The sequence below is a fragment of the Bos grunniens genome, chromosome 21 (genome assembly GCF_055505025.1).
Source record: "Bos grunniens cultivar Pamir isolate PY7600 chromosome 21, Bosgru_T2T1.0, whole genome shotgun sequence".
NCBI classification, from domain to species: domain Eukaryota; kingdom Metazoa; phylum Chordata; class Mammalia; order Artiodactyla; family Bovidae; genus Bos; species Bos grunniens.
In genome coordinates this window covers 1,937,264-1,958,246 of record NC_141185.1, presented here as the reverse complement: position 1 = coordinate 1,958,246, position 20,983 = coordinate 1,937,264, and the positions used below count along the sequence as shown (strand labels likewise).

At 66.6% G+C, this 20,983-nt stretch overlaps 1 protein-coding gene across 3 annotated transcripts in view; it reads left to right on the top strand.

Moving 5' to 3' along the window:
- Nucleotides 1–20,983, top strand: part of KIF26A (kinesin family member 26A) — a 39,245-nt gene that overhangs the window by 6,692 nt on the left and 11,570 nt on the right. For all 3 annotated transcript variants that reach the window (XM_086365082.1, XM_086365084.1, XM_086365083.1), the window contains exons 3-5: nucleotides 5,818–6,252; nucleotides 12,573–12,739; nucleotides 18,745–18,934. In XM_086365082.1, the coding sequence (XP_086221208.1) occupies nucleotides 5,818–6,252; nucleotides 12,573–12,739; nucleotides 18,745–18,934 (792 nt within the window). The remainder of the gene's footprint in view (nucleotides 1–5,817; nucleotides 6,253–12,572; nucleotides 12,740–18,744; nucleotides 18,935–20,983) is intronic.

The following is a 20,983-nucleotide window of genomic DNA, read 5'->3' as shown; positions in this document are numbered from 1 at the left end:
TGGTCTGGTCCCTGCCCCGGGTAGCTTCCCTGGCTTCAGCCGTGGGGGCTGGACTGGCCCAGGGATGGTGGACTTAGAGTCCTTCACGGCACAGTGCCCGCTGCCCAGCACCTGCCGCGCCCGCCTCGGGAGGGGGCTGTCCCGGCCCTGCCATGCCCACTCCCCTCTGACCCCACGAGATGGGTGCGGGCCTGCGCTGTTTCTGGGTGGAGCCTGCCAGGCCCGGGGCCTGCCCCAGGCCTGCTCCTTCCTAACGGTCCCGTCCTAGGCGCCCTGGCCCTGTTTGCCCCCCACGGCCTCAGTGCAAGGCCGCCCCCAACTTTGCCTCCTGGAACCCTCCCGCCAGCCCCACATGCCTGGCCTTTTCGAAACCAAGCCAAGGGACTGTCCGGAAGCCCTCTCAGCTTGACCCGCTCGGTGGCTGCCCTTGACCCAGACACAGATCCCCCGGTCTCCTCCCTGGGGCCCCTGTCCTTGGCCCCGTCCCTTCTCGTGTGGCCCACCCTCTAGGTCTCAGGTCTGCTTCCCAAGCTGTGTGGCCTGGCCTCAGGGTCTCAGTGTCTCTGAGCCTCCGTCTGTAAAGCAGCCACGGGTAGGGTGGTTCCCAGGTGGTGGTGCCTGGGAGGCTAGTCATCCTGGAGCCCCGAGGGCACTCTCCAGCCAGGGCAGGTGGCCCATGGGAGGCCCGGGCTGCTGGGTGTCAATGTGATGCCAGTCGTCCTGCCGGGCACCTGTCCTCCCTGCTAGGTGGCTGGTGGGAAGGGTCGGGTGCCCAGCCATGGCTCTCAGACCCCCCAAGTGGTGTTGTGGGGCCCGGGCCGTGGCTGGGCTTGTGGGGGGGGCGGCACACCCCATCCTGGGTGGGTCTGGGCAGCCCGTGGAGGTGCTCTATCGCCTGGTGGTCCAGATGAGGAGACTGACGTCCATCGCAGTGCCGGAGCCCAGGGTGGATGGTTGGACTGAAGGCCGTGTCCAGCTGTGCTCCAGGCACCCTGCCCACTGTGCCCCCGCCCCCAACAGCCGGGGTCCTGACGGAGCTGCTTCTCCGTCACCCTTGCCCATCTGGACCCTCCTGCCCGTCTGGCCTCTTGCCCCCGGGGCACCCGCCGGGTGGAGGACAGGGAGGCCATTGAGGGGAGGAGGTCTCAATGAGCTAGTGTGTACCCCGAGCTGCCCAGCTGGCCGGCGCCTGGCACAGGGCCTTGGGGATGGGTGCCGGGCAGTGCTGGGTGGGCCAGGCTGTGCCCGCCCTGGCTCCCCTCCAGCGCCAACTCAGGGCCTCAGAACTGCAGGCTTGCAGGTCGGGGTGGCAAAGGGAGGCTCAGGTCTCCCCTGGGCCTCAGCGGGTGGCAGGGCCCTGGGCTGGGGGTGGGCCCCTGGTGAGGCACCCCGCGGTGGGAGGGCCCGGGATGGCTGAGGCAGGTGGCTGGAAAGCTGAGCCCCCGACCCCAGCCCAGCCCGCCCGGCTGCTCGGGACCTGGGACCTGGGCACGCCCTCGACAGCAGCACCAGGGGCCTGGGATCCCTTCCAGGCGGGCCCCTGGTGAGGCACCCCGTGGGGGGAGGGCCCGGGATGGCTGAGGCAGGTGGCTGGAGAGCTGGGCCCCCGACCTGCAGCCCCAGCCCGCCCGGCTGCTCGGGACCTGGGCACGCCCTCGACAGCAGCACCGGGGGCCTGGGATCCCGGGACCTGGGCGTGCCCTCGACAGCAGCACCGGGGGCCTGGGATCCCGGGACCTGGGCACGTCCTCGACAGCAGCACCGGGGCCTGGGATCCCGGGACCTGGGCGCGCCCTCGACAGCAGCACCGGGGCCTGGGATCCCGGGACCTGGGCGCGCCCTCGACAGCAGCACCCGGGGGCCTGGGATGCCTTCCTGGACCTGTTGTCAACTCGGGAAACGGGGGCCGCACGGGGTCACGGCCCAGCTGCTTTGTTTGCGGAGGGAAGGGGGGTGGGCAGGAGGGGCCTGTGGCCGACGGGCTGTGCCCGGTGCCCGCTCGCGGAGCCTGACCAAGCGGCGGCTTCAGGCGCTCATCCAGACCCGGCCTCTGGGCCCTGGGCCTTCTGGTTGCCCCGCCAGTGGGGGCTGGGCCCCCTTTTAAAACCCAGCGTGATGGGGGCTCAACAGGGTGGTCTCACAGCCCTGAGTCCTGGGGCTTTTCTGACCTGATCCCGCACCCCTTCCCATGGGGCGCTCATGGGGGCGGGGGGGCAGTTGCTGGTCACTCCCATCCACCTTCTGGGTGGGCCTGGCCGGCCTGGGCGGGGGCAGCCCGTCCTGGCAGTTGTGGTGGGGCAGCGTGAGCACCCCCTGAGGCTCCCTCACAGGAGAGAATGGAAGGATTACTTAAAGCAGCTTGGAGACCCTGGAAACAAGATGAAGAATGGAGAGGCATCATTTTTAAGTGGGGGGAACTCCCCGAAAGCCAGGCAGCGTGCAGGGGTGGGATATACTATGCTAAATTGAATCAAATGAAGAAAAACATTTTCCACATGCAAGTAAAGTATCTGTTTAATTAGACCATAAGGAGGAAATTAACAGTAATATTTTGTGGTGGGGTAATTACTGTCTTTCTGAAGGTGCGGGGCTCCTGAGGGGAGGGGTGGGTGCCTTGGCTGGGCCTTTCAGGGTGGGGGGTGTTAAAATTGTGCAACTTGAGGCTGTGACCCCTCGAGGGCCTGGGCGCAGGGTGCTGCCCTGAGCTGCCCCAGGGCTAGGGGAGGAGACCAGGCCCAGGAGGGTGGGCCGCCCCTCCCGCCCGCTCCCAGCTCCCGCTTTGCTGGGCTCTGCTGGGACAGGGGTGTGGCTGAGGACGAGGGAGGGCTTTTGTCTCTCTGGGGGCTGCCCAGGGTCAGCACCTCGCCTTCCTGTGTCCCGGAGGCCCATCTTGGGAGTGGCCAGTGCCAGCCCCCAGGAGAAGCCCCCTCTTGGAGTCCCCGAGCCCCAGGCCAGGGTTCTGGGGGCAGGGGGTCTGCTCTAGGTCGGTCCCGCCCGAGGCTCGCTGGTCCGCAGGGGTGGTCTCCAGGGGTGGGCTGTGGGTCCGAGTGAGCGGAAGGCAGTGACTGTCCCGGGATGCTCAGCAGCCCAGCTTCCGCCCGAGCCGCCCTCTGGCACCCATGGCGGCCCAGCCCACACTGCCTGGCCTCGGTGAAGGGCTCAGGGCCCCCTGCTCTCTGTGTGGTCATCCCAGATGGGCCTCTCCTCCTTGCTGGTGTCGCGTGTGTTACAGGGCTTGGAGCGGTGGGCCTGCCCCACACTGGGAGTCCCCCGAGGACTGGGGGGCTCAGTGGGCCCTATGCAGTGATGGTGGTGAGGGTCTCCTAGGGGAGTGGGCTTGGCTGCTGGTGCTGGAAGAGGGGCTTGGCCCCTCACGGGGGCTTTGGCCACGGGATGGGGCCTGAGTAAGTTGCGGCCGGCCCTCCTGGGAATTCCGGGGAGACCATCTGTGGTCTGGGGGGTTTCCACAAGCACAGAAGCCCCTGCAGTTGGCTTGCCAAGCCAGCCTAACGTGGAGGGGGCACCAGGGTGTGCTCCCTGGGGGCCGGGCTCCCCAAGGCAGGCAGAGGCCCTAGAACAATGGGCGGCTGGGCCTGGGGCAGGCAGGGCGGGGCCGCCTTTCAAGTCGGGTTAATGGCTGTAGCAGGCGGCCCTCCCTTCCCCTCTCCAGCCCACCATTAGCCGCCTCCCGCTGAGTGGAAAAACCAGAGTCATCAGAGTCAGGTCTGGAAAAAACGGGCAGGGGGGTGGTGGGGGGACAGTGACAGCCGCGGCCTGTCTGAGCCCCGTGTGGCTTGGGGATGGGGCGTCTGGCTTCCATCTGTGGCCCATGGACAACCTGAGTGAAGTCCCCGAAGCGTTTCCGGGGCCCCACGGGGGAGCTGGGGGGCGGGGGTGTCTGTTAATTGGGACCAGGCCCGTCAGGCACTTCAGAGGCTCTGGGGCCCGCCAGCCCCAGCCAGAGCAAAGCCAGGCCTTCCGGAACGGCCCGTGGATCAGGCAGCTGGCGAGGCCGGCCTGGCCAGGTCAGCCCTCCTGCGACCTGGTCCCGGCAGGGCGGGGGGGAGCGTTCTAAGGGGACAGCTCTGCGGCCCAGCCTGCAGGGAGTGTGGGCGGCACAGGCTCAGCTCGTTTCGTCGAGCTTTTTGGATACAGCGTTTTTGCACAAACCTGTGGCCACCCTGCGTTGAGGAAGTCTATCTGCGCAGCTTTCCTGACGACTTTGTTTTCTAATTCACGTTGGTTTTCAGTCTTGGATTGTTTTTTTAGACTCGATGCTGTTGCACACCGCAGAACCTGCGGTAGAGTGTGAACATAAAGCTTGTGAAATTGGGAAACTAAAAAAGTCACCTGCTTCAATTTATTTCAGTCCTCACTCTATCACAGTGATGTGGACCGAACCGGAACTGTTTCTGGGTCTATGTGTTCTGGGGACACAGAGGAGGGCGATCGCCAGCTAATGCTGGACCAGAGACTGTCCCCTCGTGGCGAGGCCACCCGACCTCAGCTGTCACCCCCGTGAAGCCCTCCCAGGGGTCTGTGGACACTGGTCTGGCCGGTCGCAGGTCAGGCTCGGGGGGTCCCAGCTGGGGTGACTGAGGCACCCCCGTTTGCACGGTGCCATCGGCCTTTGCATCCGAGGGTTTGAGGAGGTCATAGTCCCTTTTGTGGCCAACCGGGCAGCCGGACTGCAGCCAGAGCCTGTATGATCAGGGACGGGGAGGCCCCCGTTCTGCAGACTGGGGGTGACAGGGAGGGCTGTCAGGTGACAGGGAGGAGCTGCCGGAGTGGAGACCCTGGCCCGCGTGTGGGTTTGCAATGTCAGCTGGTGGTGGGAACGTCCTGGGTGGTCACGGAGGGAGTGTCCCGACCCTGCACGTGGTTGGGGCTCGTCCCTGGGGAAGGACACCAATGCTGAGGGGCTGGCCCCGGTGCAGACACTGAGCCCTGTGGGACTGCCCCCGGGAAGGGGCTGAGGCAGAGCCCGGTGGGCTCTGGAGGCGCTGGGCCTGGGCCCCGGGAGTGGGACTCTTACTAGCTTCCCTCCAGTGAGGCTCCTTCTGAGAACTGGCTCCCTCCTCCTCGTATTTTTTCTTCCAGAGATGTCACCTCCTGCAGGAATCCCTCCCTGACCCTCCAGGCTAGGTGAGGGCCTCCGCTGGGCTCCCCAGCTCCTGTTCTTGGGCTCCTGATACTAGGTTTGCAGTTACGGGGAGACCCAGGTGTCCCCTTCGGTGCAGGGCAGGGGGCGGGCGGGCTGCAGGGGCCATGTCCACACCTGTGGTGAAGCGTGGCGGCCGTCTCGTCGGCCTCCTGCCAGCCATGCCCAGCCTCGGTCCTCCTGTGGGCCTGGAATTGCCCATTCGGTCCTGTAGACCAGGGCCAGAGAAGGCGCAAAGGCAGGAGAGGCGTCCAACCCCACAGTCCCACGTCCATGGGCTTCGGAATAGGTTTGCTTCCAGCTGGGGCCCTGGCACTGGCTGCCCCCAGCCTGCTGTGGCCGCCCCGCTTCTGCCAGCCCTCTGGCTGCTGCTTAGGCACGCGGCCTTGGCTGTTGGAGGTGGATCGTCTGGGATCCTCTGGATGCCTCGTTAGCCAAAAGTGGGACGGTCATGACCGGGGAGGAGGTGGGCAGCTGTCACGGGCACTGAGGGCGTCTCGAGCCCCGATGATTGCTTTCTGGTGGGTTTGGAGGACAGCGCTACTCGAGGCTTATCAGCCAGTTGTGGACGCTGCGGCGGCTGCTGTGGACCTGAGCACTGGGTGATGGGTCCTGGCGGCCGGACCCTGACTGCCTCCGTCTCTTGTTCCCCCAAGGACCCCTGCCTCTCGGCTCTGCTTCTGGACAAGCTGCCCGCGTGTCGCCCGGAGGCTGAGCGCCGCTGTGATGTCTGTGCCACACACCTGACCCAGCTCACGCAGGAGGCCCTGCAGCTGCTTCAGGCGCCCGCCAGCCATGAGGACCCCAACGCCCCGCACGGAGGCCCCAGCCTCGCGCCCCCCGGCCCCAGCACAGTCCCCAGCCCGAGGGATGGACCGGCGCTGGCGGGCCCTGCGGGGAGGCAGTCGGGCCGGGCGGGGCCCGACAGGAGGAAGGGGCTGGCCTGGCCGTCCGGGCCCAGCGTCCAGGTGTCGGTGGCACCCGCCGGCCTGGGTGGGGCCCTGAGCACGGTCACCATCCAGGCCCAGCAGTGCCTGGAGGGCATGTGGAGCGTCTCCAGGGTCAACAGCTTCCTGCCGCCAACGTGCCTGGTGAGTGCCCTGCATCTGGTGGGCTGGGGGCCCCCGGGACACCGGGCAGGGCTGGACTCCGCCCGGCTGAATGCCCAGGTGCGAATGGGGGCCCCTCGGTGTGGTTTCCATGAGGGCAGGGGGGCTGTGCGTGTTGGTGGAGGCCCCAGACCTTCCCACGGCGCACATCAGGTGTGCGGGCAAGGTCACGTGGGCAGGGCCCGCTCCCACCCCCTGGAGCCTCGCTCCTGCCCCGCGCAGCGCACCTCCGAGGTGGTCGGTCACTCTGAGACCCCCTGTGGCACCGGGGCTTGGCGGAAGGGCCTGCAGGCTCCTGGGAGGAGGTCAGGCCGCCATCTAGCATCTCCCCTGGTCCCGCCCCGTCCAGGCCTCTGCTGCTTGGAGCACAGGCGTCCCTGGGGTCACACCTGCCCCGTGGACAGGCGCCAGAACTGAGAGAGTCAGGGGGGCTGACCCGGGGCCTGGCCTCCTCTTTTTCCCCGGCGTCCTCTGACCCTGGGATGCTCCCCTGCCCCCGCCCCCCAGGGCTCCCCACCTAGGGCCGCCCAATTGTCACCCACAGCCACGGAATGGCCTCGTGGAACCAGCTCTGGGCACCAGGGGGACTGCGTGTGCTCAGGGGGGGCCCCCAAGGTCTGAGGAGACCCCAGCTCTGGAGGGTGGAGCTGGGTCCTCAGCCCCGTGGGTCACAGGGCTTTGCTGGTGGGGGTCTCTCCCCAGTGTCTCCAGGACCCCAGTTTCCCATCTAGGAGGAGGGGGGTACCAGGATGGGGGGTGGGCAGGAGAGGATGGGTTGCAGGACAGGGATGCTGGGGGGTTGGTTTGGGTTTGGTGGTACACGGGGCCAGCTGAGGGCCGGGAGGGTCTTTCCCCAGAGGGCTCCTTGCTTCATAATGGGGTAGGGGTGCCTCAGCTGCACGGCTACTCAGCTGGGGGCTGAGACCCAGGGCCCAACAGACCCTTGTAAAACGGACAAAGTAGGACGAGCTCTCCCAGCGGAGGGCAGGGTCCATGCGGGGGCCTGGAGGCCTCATCAGGAGACAGCGCTGAGGGTGGTCTGGCCAGCCCCACACGGGTGTCTGTGGCTGTGTCTCTGCCCCGCCCCGTGGAGCCCTAGGGACAGGAGGTCAGATCCGAAGTGGCCGGGGAAACTTCCCAGTTGCCCGAGTGGGCTGCACCATCTTGCCAGTGGGTGTCTCTGAAATAGCATCAGGCAGATACCTCCTGGGGTCCGTATGTCCCCCGAGGGGCTGTGGAGGGTGGAGGCCCTGGAAAGGCCCTCAACTCTTGGGACCAAATCCCACACAGCCCCCGCTGCAGGGCAGACCCCGGCCTGCCCCACCTCTGGGCTGGCTGGCCCCTCTGAAGGCGCTGAGCTGTGCTGACCAGACATTGCCGCCTTCCCTGTGGCCTTTGACAAGATCCTGCCGGAGCTGGGAGCAGGCCCCTGGGCACTCGCTGCTGGGGCCAGTCTGTCTGAGGCTGCCCTGTCCTGGGGCCTGGCCCTTGGTAGCTGGGGGCACAGGGAGCTTCCAGGAAGAGCTTCTGGTTCTGAGCTAGCCTTTGGCTGGTGTGACGGTGCACCCTGGATGTGGCCTCGCTGTGCCTGACTCCTCCATTTGCTGAGGCCTGGGCCCAGACCAGGGAGAGGGAGGCAGCCTCTCTGTGCTGTCCCGTGGTGTCTGCTGGCCGAGAGCGGGGCTGCCCGGGAGGAATGTGCCGCGAGAGCTCCAGAGAGCTGGGCGGCTTCCTGGAGGAGGTGGTATTGAGCTGGGTGTGGTGTAAGTGTCGGAGATGGTGGGCCCGCCAGAGGTGTGTGAGAACAGCCAGGGGGCTCCTTATCTGGGGAGGGAGCTGAGCGTGGTCTTGCAGGTAGAGAGAGACCCCAGGAGGCAGAGGCGCGTGTGAGCTGGCAGAGGGAGAAGGCGGGTGGCACAGCCCGCTGGTGGTCTGTTTGCCTCTCTGTGCCTGGTGCCGGGGGGGCAGGGGTGGTCACTGGGCTCTTGCTGGGCAGCCCTCCTGGTGGCCTGCATATCATAAAATGTGAGCGTTTAAGGCTCGCTCTTGGTTTTATGTGTGCATTGATTGCGTTCAGGGTGGGTGGGAATGGATTTATAATTAGACAACAGTCCTGGCGATCAATAGAGAGATTATTAGAACCATAAATAGAACTTTAGGACTGAGATGAGGTAATTTCCCCTGAACCCGGGCATTGATCATTAGAGGTGGCCCTGGAGTGTTAAAACACTGGGTGTTAGGCTGTAGAATTAAATACTTCTGGAGGGACGTGCTGTGAATCCCGGCCACAGCCCGTCAGGCGCAACCCCCCACCCCCCACCCCGGCGTGACTGTCTCCAGGAGGACGTGGGTCTGGGCCGGCCAGGTGGGCAGTGAGGGTCTGGCGTGTTCTGGGTGCCTGCCCCGTGGACTGCCGGGGGTTCTTCTGTGCATATGGCCGTCTAGAGGGCCCCATGTCGGCCAGCCACGCTGTGATCGCGACTGCAGCCCACGCCCCCGTCTGCAGCACAGAACTCTGCCCTGTCCGGGTCATCCACTCCTGGAAAGTGTCCTGTGATGATTCCTGGTGGCGGGGGCCGCCCATGGGGACAGTTGGGCAGTTGCTTTCCAGCAGCTTTGCCGCTCTGGGGGTTGGGGGTGCCCGTGGGCTGCCCCCACCCCGAGATGCTCTGCCCCAGCCGGCCGCACGGGGACACAGCTGTGAACCGTGGGGTCTCCCCGAGGAGCGCAGGGTCCCTTCAGGTGTTCGTTCACAGGACACCTGCGGTCCCTTTGCAGCCAGATGCCTGGAGATTGTGGCTTTGGCCTCCTGACCCCACAAGTCGGCTAGCATAGCCTGGGGCTATGAGGTAGCATAGCCTGGGGCCACTGAGGGTGCGGCTGAGTAAGACGGTGAAATGTGCAGCCACCTCCGTTCCCTGCCAGGGAGTCTTCCGCAAACCCTCTGTAGTCTTGTAGACATGGGCCAGGCCCCACCCAGGGTCCGGGGGAAGAGGACTTGGAGCGGAGGGTTCGCAGCCAGCCACGGGGCCTGGAGCAGTGCAGGCGCTACAGGAGGGCTTCCTGGAGGAAGTGCTGCTCTGAGTGGGAGGTGAGGTCGTCTCTGGTGGAGCGAGGGTCTCCTTCTGTCCGTGGAGGTGGGCTGGGCTGGCACTGGCTTGGGGACCTTGCTCCTGCTGCCCCGTGCCAGCCGGCTTGCCGCCCCCACTTCCCATGAACCCTGGCCAGGTCCCTGGTGGGTGCCCAGCTGTCCGTGGGGATGTGGTGGGGACGGTGTGGGGTAGGGGGAGCTCTGACCTGGCCAACCGTCACGGGTGCCCCCTCTGAGCCTCAGTTTACCCACCCGAGGAGCAGAGTTTGGACTAGATGCCCCTGCACTTCCACGTGAGGCTGCTTCTGTGACATGGGGGAGGGACAGTCTGAGCCTGGGGCCCCGGGGTGACCAGGCAGGGCTCTGGGGGGGCCCTGGTGCCCAGCGCAGGCCCCGTGCCCCCTGCAGGGCCAGGTGCAGCTCTGTGCCCCTTGGCCGCCCCTTGCTCTGCCCTCCCCACCTTTCGGCACGAAAAAGCCCCTGAGGGAGCTGGGGAACGTTGTCTTTCCTGGGCCCCGATCTTGCCGATGTGGAGTTCAGGCCCGGAGGGCTCCTGAGGAGTGGGTTAACTTGGTGTTTCCCAAACGGTGCTTGGTGGAACCCCTGCGCCCGGTGGCGGGCACCCTGCAGAGATGGCGGGCCCCCCTCACGCTCTCCTCTCTTCACACTTTTCTTTCGTTGCTGCCCTGGCGCCTCCATCACGCTTTCTGTTCGGCCACCCGCCCGCCCCGGCCCCCTGTCTCCTGTCCCCATGTGTGTGTGGTCTCCCCCTCCGCCCTACCTGCCGCCCTCCCCTGCCCCCCACCCCCCCCGGCTTCTTTTGGCGCGTCCGGGCTCTGCTTCCGGCAGGAACTGGCAGCGGCCTCCCCGTGGCCGGAGCCGGGTGTCGGCAGCTCACCGGCCGGCGGAGCCGCGGCGCGTGCGGGACCCCTGACAGGTCAGTGTGGGGCCCAGCCGGCCGCAGGCATGCCGCGTGGCTTGCACCATTGCCCTTGGGGCCGGACGATCTGGCTGGAGGCACAGATGCAGGTGTGGGAGGTGGGCTGGCTCGGGCCCCACAGGGGTGAGTGGAGGGGCCCTCGGGGGCCGTGGCCGCCGTCCAGGTGGTCGTGCGGGGCAGCGTGGCGGGGCGGGCCTGGGCTGCTGGGTGGGGCCTGTGCTGGGTGGAGTGCACATCTCGGGCTGCTGGGAGCAGCGGGTAGCAGGGTGCTGTGGGGGGTGAGCCTCGGGAGCCCCCAACCAGACTCGGCCCAGGCCCTGGGGATGCCGCAGCTTTTAACATTAGTCTGGTTCTCCACCACTCTGCTCGACGGAGGCGTTTAGAGCTGTCAAGGGGAGCACGTCTGTTAGGTGACAGAAGGGACTGACGTTTGAGGCCAGGACGTGCTGCATGGAGCCCTGGGGGGCTGCAGGGGGGCCAGGCTGTGCCCAGGCCGCTGGTGCCTCGGTTGCCCTGTCACTCATTTGCCTTGAGCCCCAGCACCGCTTGGAGGAGGAGAAACAGTACCCAGTGGCCCAGGTCTGGGCCTGGCTGACCCCTCCTCGGGAATGTTCCCCAGGAGCGGGTATCCCTCTGTGCCTGCAGCCTCCTCCCCCTGGGCCATGGGGCTCACCTCCTGGCTGTGGGCCCTGCGTGTCTCGTGCCAGGCTGTGCATGCCTGGAGGGCAGGTGTATTGAACAGCTGCTGTGTGCTGGGCAGGGTACCAGGGATGTGGAGGCGACCAGGCAGGCACAGAGGCTTCCTCTGGGCCTCTGGATTCCTGGCATGTGCTAGGTGCTCGTGCAAGCTGGGGGTGCTAGGGGAATGCAGTGCTGAGTAGCTGAGCGCGGACCGGTTTCTCTGTGAGCGGGCAGCCCTGGGTAGACCGGGAGAAGCAGGGGAAGGTCTCAGGGCTGCGGGAGCCAGGGCAGGCACAGGGACCGGCCTAGAGGAGAGGGCTGGCTGTTTTGGGTTCTGAGGGATGCATAGGAGTTCCTGCCCTGTAGGCAGGTGGCAGGGCGTCGTGCACCAGCACAGGGCCTGGTGGGGGCCTGGGCCGTTCCAGGTTGGGACCTGTCCTCGCAGCCTTGGGGGAGCTGCTGGTGCTGTGGGGGTGAGGGTGGGGTGCTGGGCTTCCTTCCAGCCCAAGCTCTGGGGCTCCCTTTGAACTTCCTTTGCAGACGTGGTTTTGCTGTGTCCCAGGGGAGGTGTTGGGAGCTGGTGCTGACCGTGGGCTGGGGGTGGTGGTGAGACCCTCCACCCTGGTGAGGGGTGTCCTGTGGGGAGGCGGCCGGACTTCCTGTTGGGACGTTCCTCCTGAGGCCTGTGGGGGCTTATTCTGCTGAAGCGTCACCTTGGCCTGTGGCCGTGTCACTTGGGAGACCCCGAGGACGCTGGGCCCTCTAGAGTGTGGCTGCTACCTGGGCTTCTCACCCGCAGGGTCACCAGACAGACCCCTGTCCTCTGCCAGGCCGAGCAGAGAGGACACCTCGGACGATGGTTGTGATTGCACTCAGGGCCAAGTGTAGCCAGGAGCCCCCCGGACCAGGCCTTGGTGCCTGGGGAGCCCTAGAGGCTGGGGCCCTTGGGGAGGGGCTGGGGCTGGAGTGGCCGGGCTGAGGCAGGCCGCTTCCCTTCCCTGCCAGGGGGCCATGTCCGCCCACTCTCCGAGGCCAGGTCCCGCTGGGGGGTCCAGCACCCGACACATGTGCATAAACGTAATATACGGTGGCCAGGTCTCCAGTTGGCCAGCGCCGTCCTGGGGAGCGGTTAATTACATTTGTGCTGTGTTACGAGGCTGTCTCCCTTTCTGGAATTTATTTTAGCTAATTAGTTGGAAATGCCAGAGTAGTATTTCAGATGATGGGAAGATCATACATTATCATACACGGGGCAATTAGTGCCCCTGACAAATATTTATTGTGGTTTTTTTCTCTAAGCGTGCCTCTGGGTGCCCCAAGCCGGCCGACCCAGGGGTGGCGGAGGGTCCCTGTCCATCTGCCTGACCATGTGGTCCCTGCGATTCTGGAGTTTGAAGTGGAGGGGGGATGTCAGGCCTCCGGGCGGGGGGCATCTGTGCCCACCTCTTCTCCATAGGGCCCCAAGCTGGCGGTCCTGTGTGTGTAGGGTTCAGGGAGCATGCTGGTCTCCAGGGACCAGGGGTCTGCCCCCCTGGCTCCCCGGTGAGGGGAGGGCGCCCGAGCCTCACGCCGGCTCCTCCTTCCCTCCAGGCTGAAGCAGCGGTGGCCGCTGTGGCGGTGGCAGACACGGTCCGGGACGGGTCCCCTCCCGTGGGCTCCAATGGCGCGTCGAAGACGTGGGGCCTGGTCACACCCACCCCGGGCACCCCCCCGGGGGGCTCCACGGGCCCGTCAGCTGCAGCCTCTTTCTTCCTCAGGTACGTACTCCTGGGGGCTTGTGCCTGGCCTGGGGGTGGCCTGTCGGAGGCCCCTCGGGCTCTGAGCCTGGCGGCCTACGGGCCTCTCCAGGGAGGGCTGTGGCCTGCCTGCCGTCCAGCCGAGCGGAGGGGGGTTCTCCGGGCCTCCTGGGGCACTGTGTCAACTGTATGTCTGGAGGCCTCTTGCCCAGCATGGGGTGCAGCCGAGGGCGGGGTTCCCCCGCTCTCCACCCCGCCCAGCTGGGTGGTCTCAGGCAGGTTGCATCTGGTCTCTGGTGCTCTGTGCCTCGCTTTCCTCGTTTATCAGGTGGCGCTTCCCGGGGGGCGTCGTGAGCTGATGGCGGGAGGACCTCAGCCGCGGCCGGTGGACATCCCCAGGTGGTCCTGGGCCAGTGCCGGCGGCAGGGGGTGGGTGGCATGGACGGGAGGCAGGGGCAGGCAGGCCTCGAGGCAGCGGCCCGAGGGAGCGTCCCTGGGCCACTGGGGAGGTTGGCGTGAGCTGGGGCGGGTGTCCTGGGGGGACTCCTGTTGCCCTGGGGCCCCCGGCACATCACCTCACTGGTGGTGCCCTTGGGTGCCAAGCGCCCCCTGCGGTTGGGGCTCCCGGGGTGTGATGGTGGCTATGAGTCACGATGGCTGGCCACGCACGTCACTGTCCCATCAGCAGCCCCTGCGGGTGTGATAAGCTCGTCCTTGTATCGCAGGAGCCGGCGTCTTATCAGCGCGGCCTGGGGCTGTGGGGCTGACTGGGAAGTGGGGGGCGTGGTGGGGGCGCTGGGCCAGTGGGCACACGTGCGGGCCCACAGCCCCAGGTGGGTACCAGGAGCCGGGCAGGGCCTTCTGCTGTGGGGTGGGTAGGGCCTGCCTCGCGAGCCCAGGAGCCCCGTGAAGGGGACAGAGGGCCGATCTGGACGCCTGGGGGTCCCGGCCCCGGTGGTCTCTGCGGTCTCTGCCCCGGCCTTTGGGGCAGCGGTCACGCCCTGCCAGGCCGCGCTTGCTGGAGGATTGCCAGCCTGAGGGCCCCTGGGGAGGAAGGCCAGTCCTGGGGATCTGGGGCCACCCTGGCTCCTTAGCGACCCAGGGCCTGTGGGATGGGGCGCTTCTTTTGTCTCCAGCGAGCGAGGCTGCCTCCGCTGACCTTGGGAAGTTACCATAGAAACAAGCGTGGGGGCTGGGGTGGGGGGCTGGGGCGGGGGGCATTGCTGGCAGTCCTTACTGCCAGCCTGTGGGACACCCCTGCTCGCAGTGGCTTCCTGAGGGTCGTGGGCCCAGTCCGGGGTGGTGTTGCAGCTGGGAGCACCGCCCCGGCTTGCACCTGGTTTGGTCCCGAGGCCCTCTGCGCGTTGAGGGTGTGGATGCTTCACTGTCAGCCTGAGAGGGGTGCTCTCAGTTTTGCGTGCCCCTCTTTGTTCTGTGTTGGGGAGGCGCTTGTCCGGAGTCCCTCGGAGGTGAGGAGCTCCTGGACCCCCGGGCAGAGGGGCCTCAGGAATGAGCTGAGGGTACATTCTGTGACCCGTCACTGGGCCCCCGGGGGACAAAGCTGACCCCGAACCTGTACCCTGCCCCTTGGAAGTTTCCGATTGGTAGGGGGCAGGGTGGCAGCATGCCGTCTTTGAAGGGGCCACGCAGTATCACCCACGCTCTGAGGGCACAGAGGTGGGCTTTCAGGGTTGAGTAGGAGCCTGGTGTCTGCCCAGTGGAGGCAGAATAGGGTGGGCTCAGCGGTCAGGGGTCCCTGAGCACCCCCTGGGGGCCAGCACACTAGCCTTGGGCTTTCCTGGGTCTTCCTGAGAGCCCCTTAGCCGCTGTGGGTGAGCCACGGCAGAGGGTGATTCTGGGGGGCGGCTTGGGGACCAGGCCTGTGGGACACGGGGCACGGATGAGGCCTGGCGCCCTGCACGTCCCGCTGAGCCTGGGTGGGCAGCTCGGTCATGACTTGGGCACGGCAGCTGCAGTGGCGACCGAGGGCTCCACATGCCAGCCCCCCCACCCCAGGGCCCTGCACAGGCCGCCTCTGCAATTACGTTTCTCTGGGGGCTGTGGTGACCTTGACGCCCCTTTAAAGTCCCCCCCCCCAACGCTGTGTAACGTCGTCCTGTCTCTGCAGTCTCCCCACCCCCACACCCTCCTCTGGGCCTTTCTTGGGTGGGATGCCGGGGCGGGGCGGTCCCCTCCCAGACCCCTGAAGCTAGAGGTGGGATACAGTGGGGTCACCCCCTGGACCCATGAAGCTCGACGGCATGGGAAGGACAGCTGTGAGCCCCCTCGGCAGGGGCAGTGGTGGGCTCCCTCTGGGCGGCGCTCCCAGGCACCCCCCACCTGCTCCACTGCAGCTTCAGGGGCGCCCCTCCCTCATGTCTGCCTGGATGGTCAGGCCACAGGACGTCAGGTTGGTACCCGGCAGGGGCCCGGGGTGGGATGGGTGCTGCCCAGAGGCCCCCGGCCAGTGGGGCTCCGCAGAGAGGTGTCCCTCACCCGCAGGGCTGGCAAGGAGCCTGGGAGCCTCGGGGTGAAAGCCCCAGGTGACAGGAGAATGCAGGCAGGCACGGCAAGGGTCAGGGCGGCTGGGGCCGTGGGCCTCAGCCTCGGGGGCTCCAGCGCCCCCTTAGCCGCCCTGCACCGGTGAACCCTGAGGGCCCCTCCGGGGGTGGGGCAGGCCAGGCATGTGGGGCGTGGCCCGGTCCTCCCGCCTCCTGGCGGCCCAGGTCGGACTGGTAACTGAGCCCCACTCACATCCACACGGGCTCTGTGTCTCCTTGGGGTGAGTAAAGGCCTCACCGTCAAGGCCAACTGCCTGTGAAATTACCTTCTTGTTTGGAAGAGGCAATTTTTCTTTGTAAAAAGGCAAATATTTTCCTTTCTGTTCACGTGAATCAGCGAGCAGGGCCTGCGAGCCTTGGAAAGGGCTCTGGGATTCGGTGAGAGGGCTGGGGGCTCAGGGCGATGCTTGGAGGGCTGGGGCCCTCCCTCCCCGCCTCCCTCCCCCCTCCCCCCTCCCCCTTTCTCTCACCCGTTCTCTCACGCCTGCCCTCATGGCCCCATCCTCAGCTTCCCCTGGGCCCTAGGCCTGGGCCAACACCTGCCCTGCAGAGCCCCCTCGGGGTGGGGCACAGCTGTGTAAGCTCAGGGCAGAGCGGGGCTCCCGTGTAGCAGGAGGCACAGGGTTCAGGGAAGCCAAGTGTGGGGGCATCAGGGCAGGCTTCCTGGGGGAGGTATCCTCTGAGGATGAGAATTGTGGGTGTAGGAAGTCTTCCTTCACAACCAGACCATGCGGAGGCACCCACACAGCCCCCGTGGGTCCCACCTGAGTCCCCCCGCCCACTGCTCCGCAGCAGAGCAGTGGGTGTTCGTAGTCCTGAGTGTGGGGTCTCCTCCCCCATCCCCACTGCCCAGAAACCAGGTCTGTGCCCCTAGCGGGCCGGCCCCTGCAGAGACGCCCCCCACCCACCCCAGGCCATGTGAGCTGAGACACAGTCTCCAGTGGCTGACGGGCTTGTCCTGGGTGTGAAGGGCCCTGGATTTCATCAAAGGGGAGCGTGCTGTCCCGGGGCGGTCTGAGTCACCCCCGGTGAGCTGAGCCTGTAGGAGCGGAGACCTGGAGGGCCGGCAGGCTGGGGCGCAGCCTCTTGGCTCCCCGCCCTGCGGGGGCTGACCCAGAGCAGGCAGGGAGGAGGGGGCACCAGAGTTCCATCGGACCACGGGGCAGAGACGCTGGCCAGGGACATTCCAGCCTCCCGGGACTTGTGGGGCCGCAGATGGCTGAGGGTCCAGTGTCTGTCTAGTGGTGAGACCTGGGCGTGTCCCGTGGGGATGGACACCTCCCAGGGTGCTGCCAGAGTCCTGGAGGTGTGGGGGCGGGGCTGAGTGAGGCCCGTGCCGGAACCTGGGCTCCCGAGAGGGTCACGGAGGGGCAGGTGCCCCAGCAGGCCGAGCCCTGCCCACTGCTTGTGGGCTCCACTGCCGGATGGTGCCCGGCCTCCCCCAGCGCCTCACCCGTCCTCCTGGTCTCCACGAGCCCTCAAGCCTCAGGGGTGCGGGTTCTGGATGTGCCCCCAGCCTTGGAGGAGGGGGCCCGGCTGGTTCTGGGAGGAGCAGGGAGCTGGCTGTGGCGGGGCGGGGGACTCGTCTCAGCCTTGGGCGTCTGCCAATCTATCTGGTCACCCTGAGGGCCCGGCTGGAGCCCCCCAGGCAGGCTGGTTCTGGGCGGTCCTCATGATGCCCTTCCCTGACGTCCAGGCCGCGGGGCCCTGGCGCCCACGTGGAGGCGAGCCGACCCCACTGGTGCACATCTGTGGCCCCCTGTCCTGTCCAGGCAGGCTGGGGGCCAGCCCACCTGCCCTGGTCGTCCCCGGGCAGGGCCTGGGGCAGGGCTGCCCGCTGCACTGAAGCCTCTGGGTCAGGCGGTTGCGTCTTGCCGTCGGGGCGGTGGGTGGGGAGCTGTGGCCTCACTTAGGGTGGCCGGGGCCCAGTGCAGCAGGCTGGGCTGGGGAGGGGGCAGGGCGGGAGGAGCCCCGAGAGCTGAGCTGAATGGGCCCCCTGCCCGGTGCCCTGGCACCCACCCGGCCCAGTCCAGCTGCCTCCACAGACGGTCGTGCTGGGGTTCCGTGCGGCCCCGTCCTGCCTTCTGAGTCCTTTGGCTTCTCGCTCTGCGCCTGCGGACACTCTCAGCCTCCATCCTGCCCCGGGTGTGATGCGTGTGGGGAGGGGGCAGCGGGAGGGGGACGCGGGTCTCCGCTGTCCAGGAGGCTTCAGGTTTAGGACACACGGGCTCAGGTGGAAACCGGGGCTATGTCTGTTCATGGCCGGAGAAGCCGTGGCCCTCCCTGGCTGAGGGTGCCGGCCCGCTCACACGCCCCGGGCCCTCCCCGCCCCGTGCACACCGGCCGCCCCACCACGCTATTAAGGAGCCGCCACGCACCGTAGATTACTTTTATTTTCCTGGATGACACTGCGCTAGGAGGAAAGCTGTCCCTGGGGTCTCTTAAAAGACAACTCCTATTAAAGATGAGAGGAGTTAAGCAAAACGCCAGTAGCTCCACTGAGTGGGAGGCTGACTGAGGGGCCACGCTGCCCGCAGTGTGGGGCCTCCTGTCGGGACCTTTGGAGGCTGACGGGGGGACTAGGGCCGGGGCTGTGGGACGAGGAGGGTGTGTGTGGCAGGAGCAGGCCGGGGAGCCGGGCTGGGCGGGTTCTTCAGCCCTGAGCCTGGACGCGCCCTGGTCTCTGGTCCCTTTTGCTGGGAGGTGAGGGTGGGGAGGTGGGGGAGGTGCTGGGGAGGCGGGTAGGGGTGGCTGATGGAGGTGGGGGGTGGCTGATGGAGGTGGGGGGTGCTGGGGAGGTTGGGGGGTGCTGGGGAGGCGGGTGGGGGTGGCTGATGGAGGCGGCGGGGGGTGCTGGGGAGGTGGGTGGGGTGGCTGACGGAGGCGGGGGAGGTGCTGGGGAGGCGGGTAGGGGTGGCTGATGGAGGCGGGGGAGGTGCTGGGGAGGCGGGTAGGGGTGGCTGATGGAGGTGGGGGGGTGCTGGGGAGGTTGGGGGGTGCTGGGGAGGCGGGTGGGGGTGGCTGACGGAGGCCGGGGACGTCTGGACCCAGGCCCAGCATATGTGCGTCCTCTGTTGCCTGGTGTCACCGTGAACGCATTAGATCATCAGGGCCGCTCACAAGGGCCCCTGTGGGGGGTCACGTCCTCCCACGTTAGAGGTGGGGAGACTGAGGCACCACGTGCGGTCACACGGCCTGTGAGTGACAGAGCCCAGCGGCTGAGTTGGGGGAGGACAGTGGAAAAAAGAGGATGTGCTTGGTGCGGGGTGCAGGAGGGGCCGGGTCTCGTGTCTGCCTGGGCCCCGTCGCCTGGCCTGAATGGGCCAAGCTGCCAGGGGCTGGACGTGGCTGGTGAGCTGGCCTCTGCGTGGCTGGTGGGAAATGAAGTGCGGGCCGAGCAGCTGCTTGCAGGGCGGGGCAGGCGTCAGGGCAGCACTGAACGCCCTGCCCCCTTGTTCCCCCCAGGGCCGCCCAGAAGCTCAGCCTGGCCTCCAAGCGCAAGAAACCCCCACCACCGCCGCCCCCCGCCCCGCGCCGGGCCTCCACCTACCCCACGGACTTCAGCGGGGTCCTGCAACTGTGGCCGCCCCCTGCACCCCCTTGCCTGCTCAGGGCCACCTCCAAGGCCAAGGACAACCCCAGCAGTGTTGGAAAGGTAGGCCCCACCCCGAGTCAGCGGTGACCCTGGGGTGGGACGAGGCTGGGCTGTCTGGGCACGAGCGGGGTGGGGGAGTGGGCGGTGAGAGACCCTGCTGCCTTCTCCGGGGTTGGACCAGGGGGGTCCGTGTCCAGATGGGCTGACTGAGGCCCGGGCCGCCTGGACACTCCAGACGGCGGCGGGGAGCCTGGGGGACTGGGGGTGGGGGGCAATACGGGAATTGGTTGGGGGGGTCCCAGGAGCACTGGCCACTCCTAGAGTAGGGTGGGGCGACCAAGGCTTCCTGGGACTCAGAGCTGGGGTCTGACTCCAGGAACCCCCGTGCCTTGTCTCTCAGGCAGGGCGGGGGCACGGCTGGGGCCCCTCGGCTTGCCAGAGTCCGGGCAAAGCCCCGCCGCATCCTGACACGATAACTGGGGACGGGGGTCAGGCCCACAGCGTGAAGGGCCCTGCCCGTCGCAGCCGGCCGGCTCTCAGCTCCTGTCCCTTCTGCTGAGACGGTTTCTGTCCGGGCTCCGCCTGGGCTGCTCATGACTGCCCCCGGGCCCGGGTCTGGCTGCGTGAGCACATTAGTGCGGGGGGCTCTGGGCGTTGCAGGCGGGGAGCCCGAGCCGCAGAGGGCCTCAGGGGGAGGGCGGGACCCTGACCCTGAGGATGGACCCCTTCAGCCCCCTCTGAGCCTCCCACCCAGGCCCTGGGCCCGGCCTCTGCAGCCCCTAGAGGCCCACACCCCTGGGCTCAGTCCATCCTGCTGCCTAGGTCGCGCCCCAGGGGGCTTCTGCTCTGGGTCTGGAGAGGGAACTGGCCGTGGGGAAGGGGCTTTAAACACTATGGGCCTGGCTCTGACCTGGGCCTGTTGCTGGACCCTGGGCCCTGGGCCCATCCCGGTGGGGCCGGGTGGCTGGAGGGTTGAGGAGCCTCAGGCACAGACCTGGCTTTCTCGTTGCTGGCCTGTGTTACTTGGGATGCACAGGCCTCCCCCTCCCTCGGGGGGACCAGCCCCCCAAGTATTCCAGAGCAGGCCCCTGCCCCCGCTCTCTGGCAGACCCCCACCCCCGGAGGCAGGAAGCCTGTGGCCACTGTCCTAGCCCTCTCCCCACTCCCCTCCCCCACCAGGCCCCCCTCCCTGCCTCCCTGAACGATGTTATTTGCACGAATATCACATAGTCAGAAATGCCTCCTGAAAGGCATTTAATATTGTCAGAGAAAAGAAGTTAGATTACACTCGATTCTTGACATTAATGTGCCACTTAAGATAATTCATCATTGTGCGGAATTACAGAAGACGGTCCCTCCCCCCACGCCCGCCCGGGGCCCCCTCTTAGGAGTGGAAGCCCGTTTTTATGCAAAATGTATTTGTTCCCTACCTGGCAGCTACTCAGCGGGTGCTTTGCAATAGCTGAACATTTAGGGGGAGACGGGCTTGTCTGGCGGGGAGACCCTGTCATTTCCCCTGGTAACGAAAGGCCCTCACAGACCAGGACCCAGCCATGGGGCTGGCCCGGGGGTGGGGACCCCCGCGGGGCAGCCCAGTCAGGCTTTTCCCCACCGGGAGCACGCTCCAATCTGCAGAACCCATTTGGCTCCTGAAGTGGCCTGGAGTTCACGCTGAAAAAAAATTGCCAAAAATTACTGGGAAGTGCACATTTTCGTCTGCTTGGCAGCGGCGTTTGGAAATGAAATAGTTTTGTTCGTGTCGTCAGGGAATAAAAGAATCGCTTCTCGCCTAATGAGCCCGGGTTGGAGGAGCTCAGTAGAGGGGTTCTCTCCCCGCGTCTCCCCCAGGACTGCCTCTCCTTAGCAGAGCGCTCTGCATGTCAATTTGCCACGTGCCGAAGGGGTATCAGTGGCGCCTTGCGCGAACTACCCGCGGTAAACCAATTTTGCCGGCGTTATGTATCTGTCACTTACAATTAAATCCGTGAAAAATACTGGCTCTGAGATGAGCCTGGTAATTTGATTTACACTGTGGTGGAGAAATCGGAGGTTTTAGTGGAGGCCTGTGTCCTCCTGCAGAAGCCGGGGTCTAATGCTTTCTCCTGGGGG